This window comes from Vitis vinifera, chromosome 2 (genome assembly GCF_030704535.1).
Source record: "Vitis vinifera cultivar Pinot Noir 40024 chromosome 2, ASM3070453v1".
In the NCBI taxonomy this organism is placed as follows: Eukaryota; Viridiplantae; Streptophyta; class Magnoliopsida; order Vitales; family Vitaceae; genus Vitis; species Vitis vinifera.
Genome location: NC_081806.1, coordinates 9,288,279 through 9,302,296, shown reverse-complemented (window position 1 = coordinate 9,302,296; position 14,018 = coordinate 9,288,279). Strand labels below are relative to the sequence as shown.

General features: G+C 36.2%; 1 protein-coding gene across 3 annotated transcripts; it reads right to left on the bottom strand.

The window, feature by feature from the left end:
• Positions 1–1,383: 1,383 nt before the first annotated feature.
• On the bottom strand, positions 1,384–13,598 carry LOC100245547 (uncharacterized). 3 transcript variants are annotated; one of them, XM_059734397.1, is made up of 4 exons: positions 12,355–13,120; positions 12,084–12,256; positions 1,597–1,638; positions 1,384–1,449 (listed from the first exon to the last, which is right to left on the bottom strand). In XM_059734397.1, the coding sequence occupies exons 1-3, from the start codon at positions 12,928–12,930 to the stop codon at positions 1,632–1,634; spliced, it is 756 nt and encodes a 251-aa protein (XP_059590380.1). In that variant the 5' UTR covers positions 12,931–13,120; the 3' UTR covers positions 1,384–1,449; positions 1,597–1,631. The 3 variants fall into 3 exon arrangements, with proteins under 3 accessions (XP_059590380.1, XP_019081235.1, XP_002277674.1); XM_019225690.2 differs by having other exon boundaries at positions 1,384–1,638; XM_002277638.4 differs by lacking the exons at positions 1,384–1,449; positions 1,597–1,638 and adding an exon at positions 11,276–11,748 and having other exon boundaries at positions 12,355–13,598.
• Between the last annotated feature and the right edge of the window lie 420 nt (positions 13,599–14,018).

The following is a 14,018-nucleotide window of genomic DNA, read 5'->3' as shown; positions in this document are numbered from 1 at the left end:
TCATTATTTTTATATTTTGATCGATTTAATTTTAAATACATTTTATATATATATTTATATATAAATCAAATTCAAGTTGATTTCATTTAATTTTAAAAATAAATTAGACTTATGATCTAATATAAATTCAAATTAATGGGATTTTCGTTAAAAACAAACGTAAATCTACAACTAAATTTAAGATTAAAAAAGGTTATTAAGTTGGGCCAAAGTCGATCCACAAAAACCAAACCAATCTAACCTTAAAAGATTAGATTTGGAGTTACACCTTAATAGAGTTCATTCATGTCTATTTATTTACATCCCACGAAAACCTTCGACTGTTGCTTAATATAATGGGTTCTTTTAAATATACACAACAAATGGGTGTGCAGATGTTAAAGCTGGAACACTTCCCAAATTTTAAATGAAACTTAAATAGTAATACTAGGTACTAGCAAACTACAACAGACCTAAATTTTGATTGTCATTCTGTAACTAACGATTTTTCTTTTTCTCACTCTCAAAGTCGAGCAACCATCATATAATATAGGTATGAGGTAGGCAGGCATCTAAGTCCCAAGAATTGACGGTGGAAGAGGACAACCATATACAGTTTGGCCGTCCTCCAAACAACCCCTATAATACTACTTTTTCATATCTACTAACGTCTAGTGCATGCAGTCTTCCCATTTGGACTCACTCTCCTCAACCTCATGCTCATGAAAATTAACCTACCCAATTATGGTTAAGTACTAGTTCCTATTCACTATTCAGCGTTGCTTTCTCGAGGCAAAGGTCTGATATTGTTTCTATTTGAGGCATTGGCCTCGATCCTGCCATTGATTAGTGTTGAAAACCTCAGCCATTCTCTTTGGCAACTGAAAAAAGAATGTCAGGAAAAAGACAACAGTTCAATGGATTTTAAAGAATCCAAGCCCTAGTATCTAAATCTATCAGTTTGGATTCCATGATTCTAATAAACATGAACTGAAACAAACATGCAGAGGGTTTTTTTTTTCAATATTAGCCAATTACTTGAATTGGGTTTCAATGATGCAGGGTCCATGCCCAATCCTCATCTGGGGTTGAGGCAAACTCTAATCTGAGACATGTAAATTCTACTACCACTGCTACTAGAACAAGCTCTAAGTACCATTTTTTGATGAGGAATCAGGGAAAGAAAAAAAAGGAAAAAGAAAAGTACAACTGCAGTAAGAAACTTCTTCTCTGCTGTTCTTTTCTGATGCATATGGATATAAGGTCAATTCCTTTTTATCCCAAATTTGAGAAAAATTTGTCCTTGGACTCTGGAATTCTCAAAATGGTCCAAAATTGAAGGATAAAGTTGGAGCCAAGGATGTCCAAAGCAAGAATGTAGACACCAACGCCAACGCCAAGGTCTGTTGTGAATCCTTTCTCTGTTTTCCAAGATGCTAATACATTTGAGCTTAATGTTCTCTCATTCCACTGCACATAAATTACTTTTTCATTAGGCTTGTAGCTACAAATGTTGGGGACCTTCACCACCTAAACACATGCAGGAAATAAAGAAGTAGAAAGGAGAGGGACAGGAGATCAATAAGGTTCAGAAAAGTTTCACATTCAGAGCATCACCATTGCCAGGCTTCTATCATCACAGAAGTTGCCCTTCAAACCCTGAAATAAAGAAGGTTAGTTCTTGAAATTCCACTGCTAGCTATAAGGGTTATAATTGATTCAAATGCACTAGCAGTATGCCGAAAAGGACTCAAAAAATATGTATGAAAATTGACAATTCTGAAGATTTTTTACAAAGAAAACTCAGGTATAATATTTCTTGGCATTCATAGCCAAACCATGTGACAGTAAACATTATAGTGAATGCTTGGTTCTGAAAATGTAAGGCATAGTTCTCAAATCTGCAAAAGGGTAAAAAAAACAAGAAAGGAAAAAAAAAAAGATAACATCAATCTCCATTCAGGAACTTATCTACCATGCGTAATATAATATGGTTGACATTATCAAGTAAGATTAGCATAAATATGAGTCTCATATGGAGCTCTTTCACTGAACAAACTGCATAATACAGATCCGGGTAACGCATCTAAATCTCCATTGCTTGGCCAAAGAAGATGATAAACATTGTAAACCTAAATCCTAAAAACTTAAAGCTTCTAAGAAAATTGGTTCTTCAACATGGTAGCAAAGTCTCCTTTGATGAGAGCTTATGTGTTTGATGTTAGTTGATACACGTTCACACACGTCCAACACTTCTAATGTGGTCCAGCACTTTGGCCACGTCCTCCTCCATCTCTCACTTCCGTTGCGGTTAAGGAGCACGTTCCACCAACTGCTCAGCATGGTGGCAAGAGCAACGTGGTATGATGGAAGCCACAGTTATATAGATTGGAAATGGTCCCGAACTCGGCTCTGCTATTTTTTATCTTCAGAAATACACCATCTAAAAGTAGAGATCAGAGTTTGGAAATCAAAGCTTGAAACCGATTACAATAACTCGATACAATGGCTGGAGCTAAGTAGACTATTCTAAGTCTTTTTCGGTTTTGATTCATGTTGTAAATGTTCATTAGAATCACACATATATAGCAATTAAAATACTTACATTTGGTATTAGAGCACGTTAAATCTTACCTCTGCTTTGTATTGATTTTGCATGAAAATTTCTTGCTTTTATGATCTCTCGATAACTATTTAAACAATGGTTGTTGGAGGCGATCTAGATAGTTGGCGTCCTCCGTTCAAAAAACGTCATTACAGGCGTTCAAAAGACGTCATTTAGGCATTCAAAAAATGCCATTATAGGCCTTTAAAAAAAAAAATAGGACGTCATTCAAGCACCGTTACAAGTGTCGTTCCAAACGGCGTTGCAGGCGTCGTTCAAGCGCCGTTAAGGCGTCATTTTCAGGTGCTCTAGCGACGCCATTCAAGCGCTCTTCAAGCACCATTCAAGGCGCATTCAGGGGTCGTTCAAGCACCATCTCGTTCAGGTGGGAAGCGTCGCTAGGCGCTGTTGCAGGCTGCCAAAAAATGGTCGAGGTCAATAAAAAACCCAAAAAAATTAGTGGAGCTCGCATAGAGGCGAGAATGGGGAATTGGGGTTGCACTCCAGTGGATGTAGCCCGTCCCATTAGTGGTGGATGTTGACGTCATCGCGCTTAGCCATCTTGTTCTGGCCAGAGAGAACAAAAGTTGTTCTTGCTGGTGATGTTGCGCGCCTGGATGCACCGCGTGTGGTAAGGGCTTTACTTGTCAGTGTGATGCAGCAACTCCTATGGCTTGGACTACAGTCGGTGAGGGTGCAATCCACGTAGGTGGCAGTGAGCATGTCACTACCAGTGATGAAGCAATCCACAGGGGTGGCGGTAAATTAGGATTGTGGGTTTTTGTTGCAAATGATATTAAAATGATAAAAAAAAAAAAAAAAAACCTAGAGAGAGAGTGGGTTCTATTAAGTGTTGGGCCATGAGTTAAATGTGAAATTTGGGCCTTGGTTTAAGAGGCTATTGGGCTCATTAAGCTCAATGCATGCCAGTGGCCCATTTTACTAAATTATGAGGCTTTAAGTGTTGGTTCATTGGATGATTGTTAAAATTGGGCCAGTTTAGGCATTTTTTGGCCCAGTTTGAATTATTTTTATTAGGCTTGGAATTGATTGTGTTTTATATAGATTTAGGCGCCCAATCATAATCTAAAATCCTTTCAAATTATATGTGATTTTTTATACATACAAATTAAATTATTTATTTTAAATTATATGTTTGTATGTGTAAAAATGTAGCTTAAATTTGAGTTAGATAAATTAAAAGTTGTAGCTTTTAATGCATGCAATTGTTGCCTAAATTTGTGTTAGATATATTAAATTTATATCATATAGTTTTAATGTCTAGTTAACCATATAATTTTAAATAATTAAGGAATAGCCACAACATCCTTAATTATATAAAATTATATATTAAGTAAATAAGGATCACATTATGGACATTAATTGTAATTAATTATATAAATATGACGATTTTGCCCCATAAGGATTTCATTATGTTTATATAATTAATTAGGATAAAATATTAAAATTAGTTTTTAAATTTACCCACAGGAATTAGGAAGAATTAATTTAATAGGTTTATCATAAAGCTTATAGATAGAAAATATCAAACTATATTCATAATAAATATATAATTCAGTAAAATAGTTTGATAAAGTCTTTCATAAAGATAATGAATCTGATTGAATCAAAGATTTAGCCCACAGTCAATTTTTAATAAAATTAGATTCAATTTTTAAGCGTGTTCTACATTGGTAAAACATGAATTTAAATTAAAGCCTCAAATTCTTAATAAGCTTGTAATCTTTTTGTGTAGTTTTACTTAGCATATCTGATATTCGTTGTGAGGTTCCCAAACTCAGGGGAGATAACTTTAAGATATGGAAGGAAAGGATTCTTCTTTCAATTATGGTGCATGGACATAGACTATGTCATAAGGAAAGATGAACCACATAAGATCACTGATACCAGCACACCAAATGAAATTTTATTACACGAACGCTGGGAAAAATCTAATCGCCTCAACGTGATGTACAGTAAGACAAAAATTAGTGCTGGTATACGTGGTTCAATCGAGCAACATGAGAATGTCCGCGAATTGCTTAAGGCTATTGATGAGCAATTCGTCACTTCAGATAAAGCTTTGACAAACACCCTAATTATGAAGTTCACATCCCTGAAGCTCACTGGTATAAGAGGTGTACACGAACACATCATGGAGATGAGGGACATAGTGGCTCAATTGAAGAAGCTCAAGGTAGAAATGTCTAAATCCTTTTTGGTGCACTTTATCCTTAACACTCTTCCGCCTCAATATGGACCTTTCAAAATCTCTTACAACACACATAAGGATAAGTGGTCTATCAATGAATTGATGACCACGTGTGTTCAATAGGAAGGAAGGTTATTGATGGAACAAGGAGAAAGTGCCATGCTGGTGACACAAAAGAAAGAAAAGAAAGGAAAATCTCAAGCCAGTCAGAAAGGGAAGCAACAAATTCCTCCCAAATCTGACATTAAGAAAGACGAAAAGTGTTTTTTTTGTAAAAAGAAAGAACACGTGAAGAAGAAATGTCTGAAATTTCATAAATGACTTGAAAAGAAAGGTAACCCTACTTCATTTGTTTGTTATGAATCTAATATGGTTAATGTAAATACCAACACATGGTGGATTGATTCTGGATCTACAATCCACATTTCAAATTCCTTGTAGGGTATGCAAAACCTAAGGAAGCCAGTGACAAGTGAGCAATTCATCTTATCCGAAAACAAGATGGGCTCGCATGTGGAAGCAATGGGGACATGTCATTTAACCTTAAATGGTGGTTTTATTTTGGAATTGCAAATGACCTTTTATGTACCAAGTTTCTCACGAAACTTGATTTTAGTTTCTAGACTTGTACCATTTGGATATTCTTTTCATTTTGCAGAAACATCTTTCAATTTGATTTATAAATCTGATTGTGTTGGCAATGATATTTTATCTGATGGTCTTTATTGCATATTCTTACAAAATGATACCACTCATAATTCATTACATGTCCAAATTGGCATTAAAAGATGTGTTGTTAATGAGGATTCCTCTACATTGTGGCATCGGAGATTAGGTCATATCTCCATAGATGAATCAGAAGGTTGGTGAATGATGGGGTACTTAGTACTCTAGATTTTACTAACTTTGAGACTTGTGTGGACTGCATTAAGGGAAAGCAGACCAACAAGTCAAAGAGAGGTGCTACTAGGAGTTCCGCCATACTAATACATACTAATATATGTAGTCTTGACATGGACTCTCATGGTCAAAAATACTTAATCTCTTTCATAGATGATTTCTCACGATACATGTATCTCTACATACTTCATAACAAAAATGAAGTTTTAGAAGCCTTTAAAGTTTTCAAGGCAGAAGTAGAAAAACAATGTGGTACACAAATTAAGATCGTGAGGTCAGATAGAGGTGGAGAATATTATGGTAGATACTTGGAGGATGGACAATCACCTGGGCTATTTGCGAAGTTTCTTCAAGAGCATGGGATTGTTGCCCAATACACCTTGTCTGGTTCTCCAGACCAAAATGGTGTAGCAGAAAGAAGAAATCGAACTTTATTGGACATGGTGAAGAGTATGCTTAAAGTATGCTTAGCAGCTCAAAACTTCATAAATTCTTGTGGACTGAAGCACTTAAGATAGCAGTGTATATATTAAACTGAGTTCTAACCAAGGTTGTCCCAAAGACGCCATTTGAGTTATTGAAAGGTTGGAAACCAAGTTTGCTACATATGCGTGTTTGGGTATGCTCGCCTGAAGTGAGAATTTATAATCCACAAGAAAAGAAACTGGACCCAAAGACTATTAGTGGGTATTTCATTGGATATGTTGAAAAGTCTAAGGGGTACATATTTTACTGTCCATCTCACAGCACTAGGATTGTGGAATCGAGAAATGCTAAATTTCTTGAATATGACTTGGTTAGTGGGAGCGATCAATTCAGAAACATAGTTTATGATATTGATCATACAGAGTCTCAACCTTCCACTTCAAGTGATAGATTGTTTATTGTTCATAACACCCCTCGAGTACAATCGGGTGTAGAACGAACAATTGTTGAAGTTCAATCAATCATTGAAGTTCCACAAGCTGTTGACAACATTCCAGTAGATCAAGTTGATCAGGAGTTGCCTGACACTTCTGAACAACAAGTTGAACCCCATACTTCCTTAGAAGATATTGGTGCAACCTTAAGAAGGTCTACTTGAATTAAGAGGTCAACAATTCCTAATGATTATGTAGTGTATCTACAAGAATGTGACTACAATATAAGAGCCGAAAATGATCTCGAATTTTTTTCACAAGCCATGAGTTGTAAAGAATCAAAATTTTGGTACAATGCCATGAAGGATGAGATGAGTTCCATGAAGTGCAATGATGTTTGGGACCTTGTTGAGTTGCCTAATGGTGCAAAAGCCATTGGTTGTAAATGGGTTTTTAAGACAAAGAAAGACTCGTTAGGCAACATTGAGAGATACAAGGCTAGACTTGTTGCAAAGGGGTTCACTCAGAAAGAAGGAATCGATTACATAGAAACCTTTTTTCTTGTATCTAAGAAAGATTCTTTGCTCATTATATTGACATTAGTAGCCCACTTTGATTTGGAATTGCAACAAATGGATGTGAAAACAACATTTCTTAATGGAGAGCTAGAGGAGGAGGTTTACATGAAACAACCTGAAGGATTCCCCTCTAGTGATGGTGAACAATTGGTTTGTAAGCTTAAGAAATCCATATACGGTTTAAAACAAGCATCCCACCAATGGTATTTAAAATTCCATAACATAATTTTTTCATTTGGTTTTGTAGAAAATGTTATGGATCAATGCATATACCTTAAGGTTAGTGGGAGTAAAGTTTGTTTTCTTGTTTTATATGTGGATGACATCTTACTTACAACCAATGATAAGGGTTTACTTCATGAGGTAAAACAATTCCTCTCTAAAAATTTCGACATGAAGGATATGAGTGAGACATCTTATGTCATTGGCATTAAGATCCATAAAGACAGATTTCAAGGTATCTTAGGTTTGTCTCAAGAAACCTATATCAATAAAGTTTTAAAGAGATTTCGGATGAAGAATTGTTCACCTAGTGTTTCCCCTATAGTGAAGAGTGATAGGTTCAATCTGGACCAATACCCAAAAAACGATCTTGAGATGAAACAAATGAAGAACATTCCATATGCTTCTACAGTCGGAAGTCTGATGTATGCTCAGGTCTGCATAAGGCCTGACATTGCATTTGCTGTTGGAATGTTAGGACAATATCAGAGTAACCCAGGTTTGGACCATTGGAAAGTTGCAAAGAAAGTGATGAGGTATCTTCAAGGAACCAAATATTATAAGCTTATGTACATACAAACAAGCAATTTAGAGGTTGTTGAGTACTCAGATTCAGACTTTGCTGGCTGTGTTGATCACGTAAATCAACATCTGGATACATTTTTATCTTGGCCAATGGAGCTATATCTTGGAGGAGCGTTAAGCAGACCTTGACTACTACTTCTACTATGGAATCTGAGTTCATATCTTGTTTTGAGGCTACTTCACATGGTATATGGCTTAAGAGTTTCATTTCCGGGCTTAGAGTTATGGATTCAATATCTAGGCCATTGAGTATATATTGCGACAATTCAGCTGCAGTCTTTATGGCGAAGAACAATAAAAGTGGAAGTCAAATCAAGCACATCGACATTAAGTATCTAGCCATAAGAGAACGTGTTAAAGAAAATAAAGTGGTTATTGAGCACATTAGCACTGAATTGATGATCGCTAATCCTTTGACTAAGGGCATGCCACCATTGAAATTCAAGGATCATGTAGTGAACATGGGACTTAGTTTCCTTATGTAGTTTCTATTGTACAAACTCTTATTACGATGTTTTCTCATATTGATGTGCACTTTTATTTAATTTTGAGAAAATTCAACTTCATTGGACAAAGAATGAACATAGGGTTTATTCAGTAAGTAATATTGCCACATAAAGTATAATGTTAAAAAATGAGTACATTGTAATACATGGAAGGTAACACTCGTTAAATAGAGGACTTATCGTCATGATTCATGTATTTGTTACTTAATGGGGATAATTGATGGACTGAGATAGGACATTAGGTTAAAGGTGTGGACCAAGTGGGAGAATGTTAGCTGATACACGTTCACACACGTCTAGCACTTCTAATGTGGTCCAACACTTTGACCACGTCTTCTTCCATTTCTCACTTCCATTGCGATTAAGGAGCACGTTTCACCAACTGCTCAACATGGTGGCAAGAGCAACGTGGTATGATGGAAGCCACAGTTATATAGATTGGAAATAGTCCCAAACTCGGCTCTGCTGTTTTTTATCTTCAGAAATACACCATCTAAAAGTAGAGATTAGAGTTTGGAAATCAAAGCTTCAAACCGATTATAGTAACTCGATACAATGGCTGGAGGTAAGTAGACTATTGTAAGTCTTTTTCAGTTTTGATTCATGTTGTAAATATTCATTGGAATCACATATATATAGCATGTAAACTACTTACATTTGAACCTCACCACACCACATATGTTTATTTCCCCAATTAATTAAGGAAAATTTGATTGTTTAACATAAATCCTACCTAGCTCTAGAACCAGCAAGACAGAAGACAAGGGCTAAAGGGCTTTAAAGTCTATAGGCAGCATGGTTAGAAAGTCTCCAAAGATTGAGAAAGAGATAGTCAAAGTTTAACCCTTGGAGTATCACATCCATGTTTCTTCACATGCCATGTTGGTTATGGTTGCATAAACAAATGCAAAAACACATATAAAACTAGTGGGTGCCTGCATATTGATCATATTTGAGTCTCTATGTCTTTTAATTATTGTGGTTAGGCATGAAAAACAATATAAAATAGAGTAATAAGACTTTAAAGATGTACTATGTATTTTGTTGTTTGGAGAGAGAGAGAGATGAAAGAGGTATTGAAGGTAAAATGATTAGTATTAGGATATTGGGTCTTGTTAATATGTTGAAATTTTCATTTTTATTAATGTTTGTCCATAAAATCCTTTTTAGATAGTGATTTGCTCTCCATTGAAGATTAAGAGTCATTGTTTATTCAACCAAAAAGTCACTGGTACGTTTAAAAAGATTTGGCTTGTGATATATAAGGCTTATTTGAAATATTAAATATTCAATATCATTTTTAGACTTAAAATGTTTTAAAATGTTTTTTCAAAAGATGTAGGGCCACTCAAGCGGTCAACCCACTCAAGCAATAACAACTGCTCAAGGGGAGCGCTTAAGCAGTCTAAATCCGCTCAAGTGATCATGATAGTCCTATCGGGTTTAGAAACGTATTTTGGATGAATTTAACTCAAATTGTAGTTTGAAAACTTTGAGATACCAAAATCCTTATGGTTTTTGCCTAGAAATACCTCTCTTATAACCCTTTGAAGGTTAGAGATTAGAAATTATAGAGATCTTAAAGTGATCGTGTGGAGAAATTTTAAGGAGATTGAAAATACTTCGTTGAGACCTCTTATTCCTTAGAGAGGGACTCCTAGTGAGAGAAGTATTTTTGTCACACCATTTTTTATCTCTCATATTCTTTAAATTGTTGGTTGAAGATCGTAATCCGGAGGGATCAAAAGATCTACTAGGGAGCAATAAGGAGTTGTTGCATCGCAGATGTAGATCAAATTATAGGTACTAGAAAATAAGTCCTTAAGGTAAAACCACCAGGTAAATCTATATGACTTGACTTCAAATAGTGGATTAAGATTGATAGGTAAACATCGTGGTTTTTTATCTCTACAAGTTTGTGGGAGTTTTTCGCATAAAAATATTGTGTTTCATCATCTATATCTTTATATTTGATATTTGTTTGAATTGCCTAGATTAGGTCAAATTAATTAATCCTAATATATTGCAAGGGGTTTTCTTAAAAAATTGCACATATAAATTATTCTTGCTTATAATTTAGTTGATAACATTGATTATCTTGAATTGATTATTGAGATTGTTGGATTGATTGGTTAATTGATTATTGAGATTGTTGGATTAGTTATAACCAATATTTATTAATTGATTTGTTGGGATTATTATTGAATATGTTAGGTTCATTGTTTTGGTGATTATTATTATCCCTAATATATCTCAACATATATTGTTAATCTTTGATATCAATTAACCATAACAATTAGATTTTTATTTGGGTAAACTTTTATTTGATTAGGTTTCGTATTGAACTTTCGGTTATTATTCAAGTAGTATTTTAGCAATATCCATTTTCCAATTAAGTATATATAAGTAAAATTACTAATAGGAAAAACTACTTTCATAAAAATGGAAGGTGCAAAGAATAGTATCATGGTAAGTTTGGTAGGCCAACCAAAAGAGTTGGAATACAACCACATCCAACCCAGCTCATCTCCACTTTAAATCCAAGTCAAATTCATTTCCAAAGAACTAACTATAAAAATTAGAAAAATATTGACTTTTTTCAAGAAACTCTATCTTAACTTAATAAAAAGTTGTTTTATGATTAAAGAAAACTTCAATAATACCAATTTTATCCTTTAAAAATTATTATTTTGATTTCAACTTCATCAGGAAAGCTACTAAAAAGCGAACATCTATCCTAATAGAGTTTGACATGACAGTTGATAACGAAACAGGTTTATTAGGCCTAGGCCTAGGCCAGGTTGGCTTCATCCATCATGTCCATGTTATTTTGTCCAAATGTGATTATCTAACCAGATTGACTTTTCCATTAATTATACAATAACATGATATCACATGCCACTATACTTATAATAGAAATCATACAAGAAGGCCAAGGTTTTCCTACTAGCAAAAGAGAAGCCCAAAAAACCCAAAAAAAAAAAAAAAAACCAAAATGAAGTCATCCCACAGCCCAAACAGCCTCATGGAGTCTCTTATCTTTTAGAGTCCTTCCTCCAGTTTCCACTTTCCGGTAGTTGGGCATGACTTGTTATTATCATTCATTGTACATTTATACATGTAGTTAGTTAGTCATACACTCATACTTCATTCAATGGCTTCTCTGTTGACTGGTTTTTCCCATTATGATGAGATTGGTTAGAAGGCCTCAACCATGGTTCCCTCTATCTTAATTACTTCATTCTCTTCCTCCTCTTCCTCTGCTTCCCACATAAACTGGGCGTACGATCCCATCACCATACTGCGTCATTCAATTCCCAATCAAATCATTACTACTTTCACTATGGCTATCAACAAAATCACTCAATCAACAAACACCAAGTTATGGAATTTCTGTTTTTTCAAACACAAATCAAAACAATAAAATTTACGGAAATTACAGAATTAAATACCTTCAATTATTTATTTATTTTTGGTTATAAAATTTTTATGATCGAATCTTTAAATTTTAATTATTTATTTTCTCTATGTTCCTCAGCAACCAAACGGTCGCAAGTGTTTAGATTTGGAAATTTGAACAAAAAAGTCGACACCAAAAGAACCTCATGGTATGAAGCAGAGGAAAAGTGAAATTACCAGTCGTTTGGAGAAGCAGAAACAGCTTGATCGAAGTAACATTGGGCCCTGTCCTGGTCTCTTTCTGTCTCCCATATCAGTTTTGCGTACAGAGACAACACTTCTCCGTCTCCAGGACTCGCCAGTATAGCCCTTCCATAGTACTCTTCTGCTCTTATCGCGTCTTTTTCTACCTGAAAATTCATTACAAAGAACAAAAAGAGTCAAAATCGAAGTTGAATCGAGTTTTGGTTCATACATAGGTTGATCGCTTGAAACGTCCAAGTATTACCTCGTGCAAGAACTTCCCGTAGTTTCTCAGAAGAAGAGAATCTCCCGGATTTAACTTCAACATTTCTTCATAGTAAGTTGCGAGCTTCCGCCGATCACAGTTGCCACCACCAGTGAAGCTACCGCTGCCATCACCGTCGGCACCGCCGCCTGAAAACCCGAGCTCTTCCACAGGAATTCCAATTTCCGGCCAAGACCCGGCGTGATTCTCCAGATCAACACTTTTCTGCTTCACAATCAGTGGTCCTCCTTCGTCGTCGTTGTCGTCCTCCTCCTCCTCCTCCTCAGGTATCCTAGCAGGAAAAGAGTGAGATCCGACTCCATTCAACTTCGAAATCCCACTCTCCGACCGGATAATGTCGCTCTCTGACATCGCTCGCCGGATTCTCCTAGCCGGAACCTCTCCCTGGCTGTTGTTCTGAAAATGCAGGGAAAACCTGGGGGAATTGAGGCTGGTCTTGTCACGGGAAAATACTCTGGTTACAGAGTCATGAAAGCCGAAGGATACTCTCGGTGAACCGGGGAAGAGCGATGACTGGACAGGGACCGAACCGGTTCGAAGAAGAACTGCTTTCATTGTTGTTGTTGGAACTTGGAAGCTGGAAGCACTTCTTCACGCTGGCTTTCTCTCCACAGTTAACAGGAACTGCGTTGTGGCTTGTGATATATATAGCGTGTTGTGAACCGTCAGATGAGCTAACGGATTGACTAGTGGCTCTCCTAGATGGTGGACACGTGTAGGGAGTGCACATGAGAAATGCCAAGTATGAGGCACCCGCGGGGGAGGCGGCGTCTGGTTGAAGATTTTACACACTTTATAGAGCGTAGACTTGGAGACTTCTTTCCACGCGTCACCTGGAGAGAGTGAAGGTGTCACGTGGGAACTCGCCGTCGGAGTTCTTCCCACCGTCCCACGTACTTGTACTGTCCGTATTTTTTCGAGTGTACTGGAAAAACGACGCCAAAGCATAATTTAGGATTAGAATAGTATTCATAAACATAAATTTCTAATCCACCCGAGACAAAAGTGGGACATGGGTGTCATCCAGATAAGAGTGGGGCTACCAGACCAAAAGAGCGAGGCCAATGAGGAGTTTAAAAGCAAAGGATGCAAGTGAGTGAGAGTTTGGGTTGCCCATTCGTTGCAGAAGCCAACCTCCCATACCCTGTTCAGGGGATCTGGTCTGGGGGACCGCCACCCCATGTGACGCCCACCCCATCATTCCTCCTCTGATCTCCACGTCTACCCTTGCCCCTCTCTTCTCACGTGAACAAACTTCTTTTCCCATGCATTCTACCATTGACATTTGGACCTTTCCCACTCCCCTTTTATGGGTTCCGCTGCCTCACCCTCTTCTTAGTTCTTTCATTGGTTCGCTGGCTGCTCTTCACAAGTTCTTTAGTTTCTTCTGATTTCTCTTTCTAAAATAATGGATGTATTTGGAAATTGTTTTTAAAATAATTCTTGTTCTTTCGAAAAAGATTTTTTTAATTTTAAAAATATTTTTTATCAATTTTTTATTTATTTAAAACTAGGAATTTTATTTTTTATTTTAAATAAATTATAAAAAATTCATGTATTGTTAGCTTTTATCCTTTTCTTCTTTGACAACAAAATTCCAAAACTAAATCCTCCTATTGTCCTAGGTAATTTCAGAAGTGAAA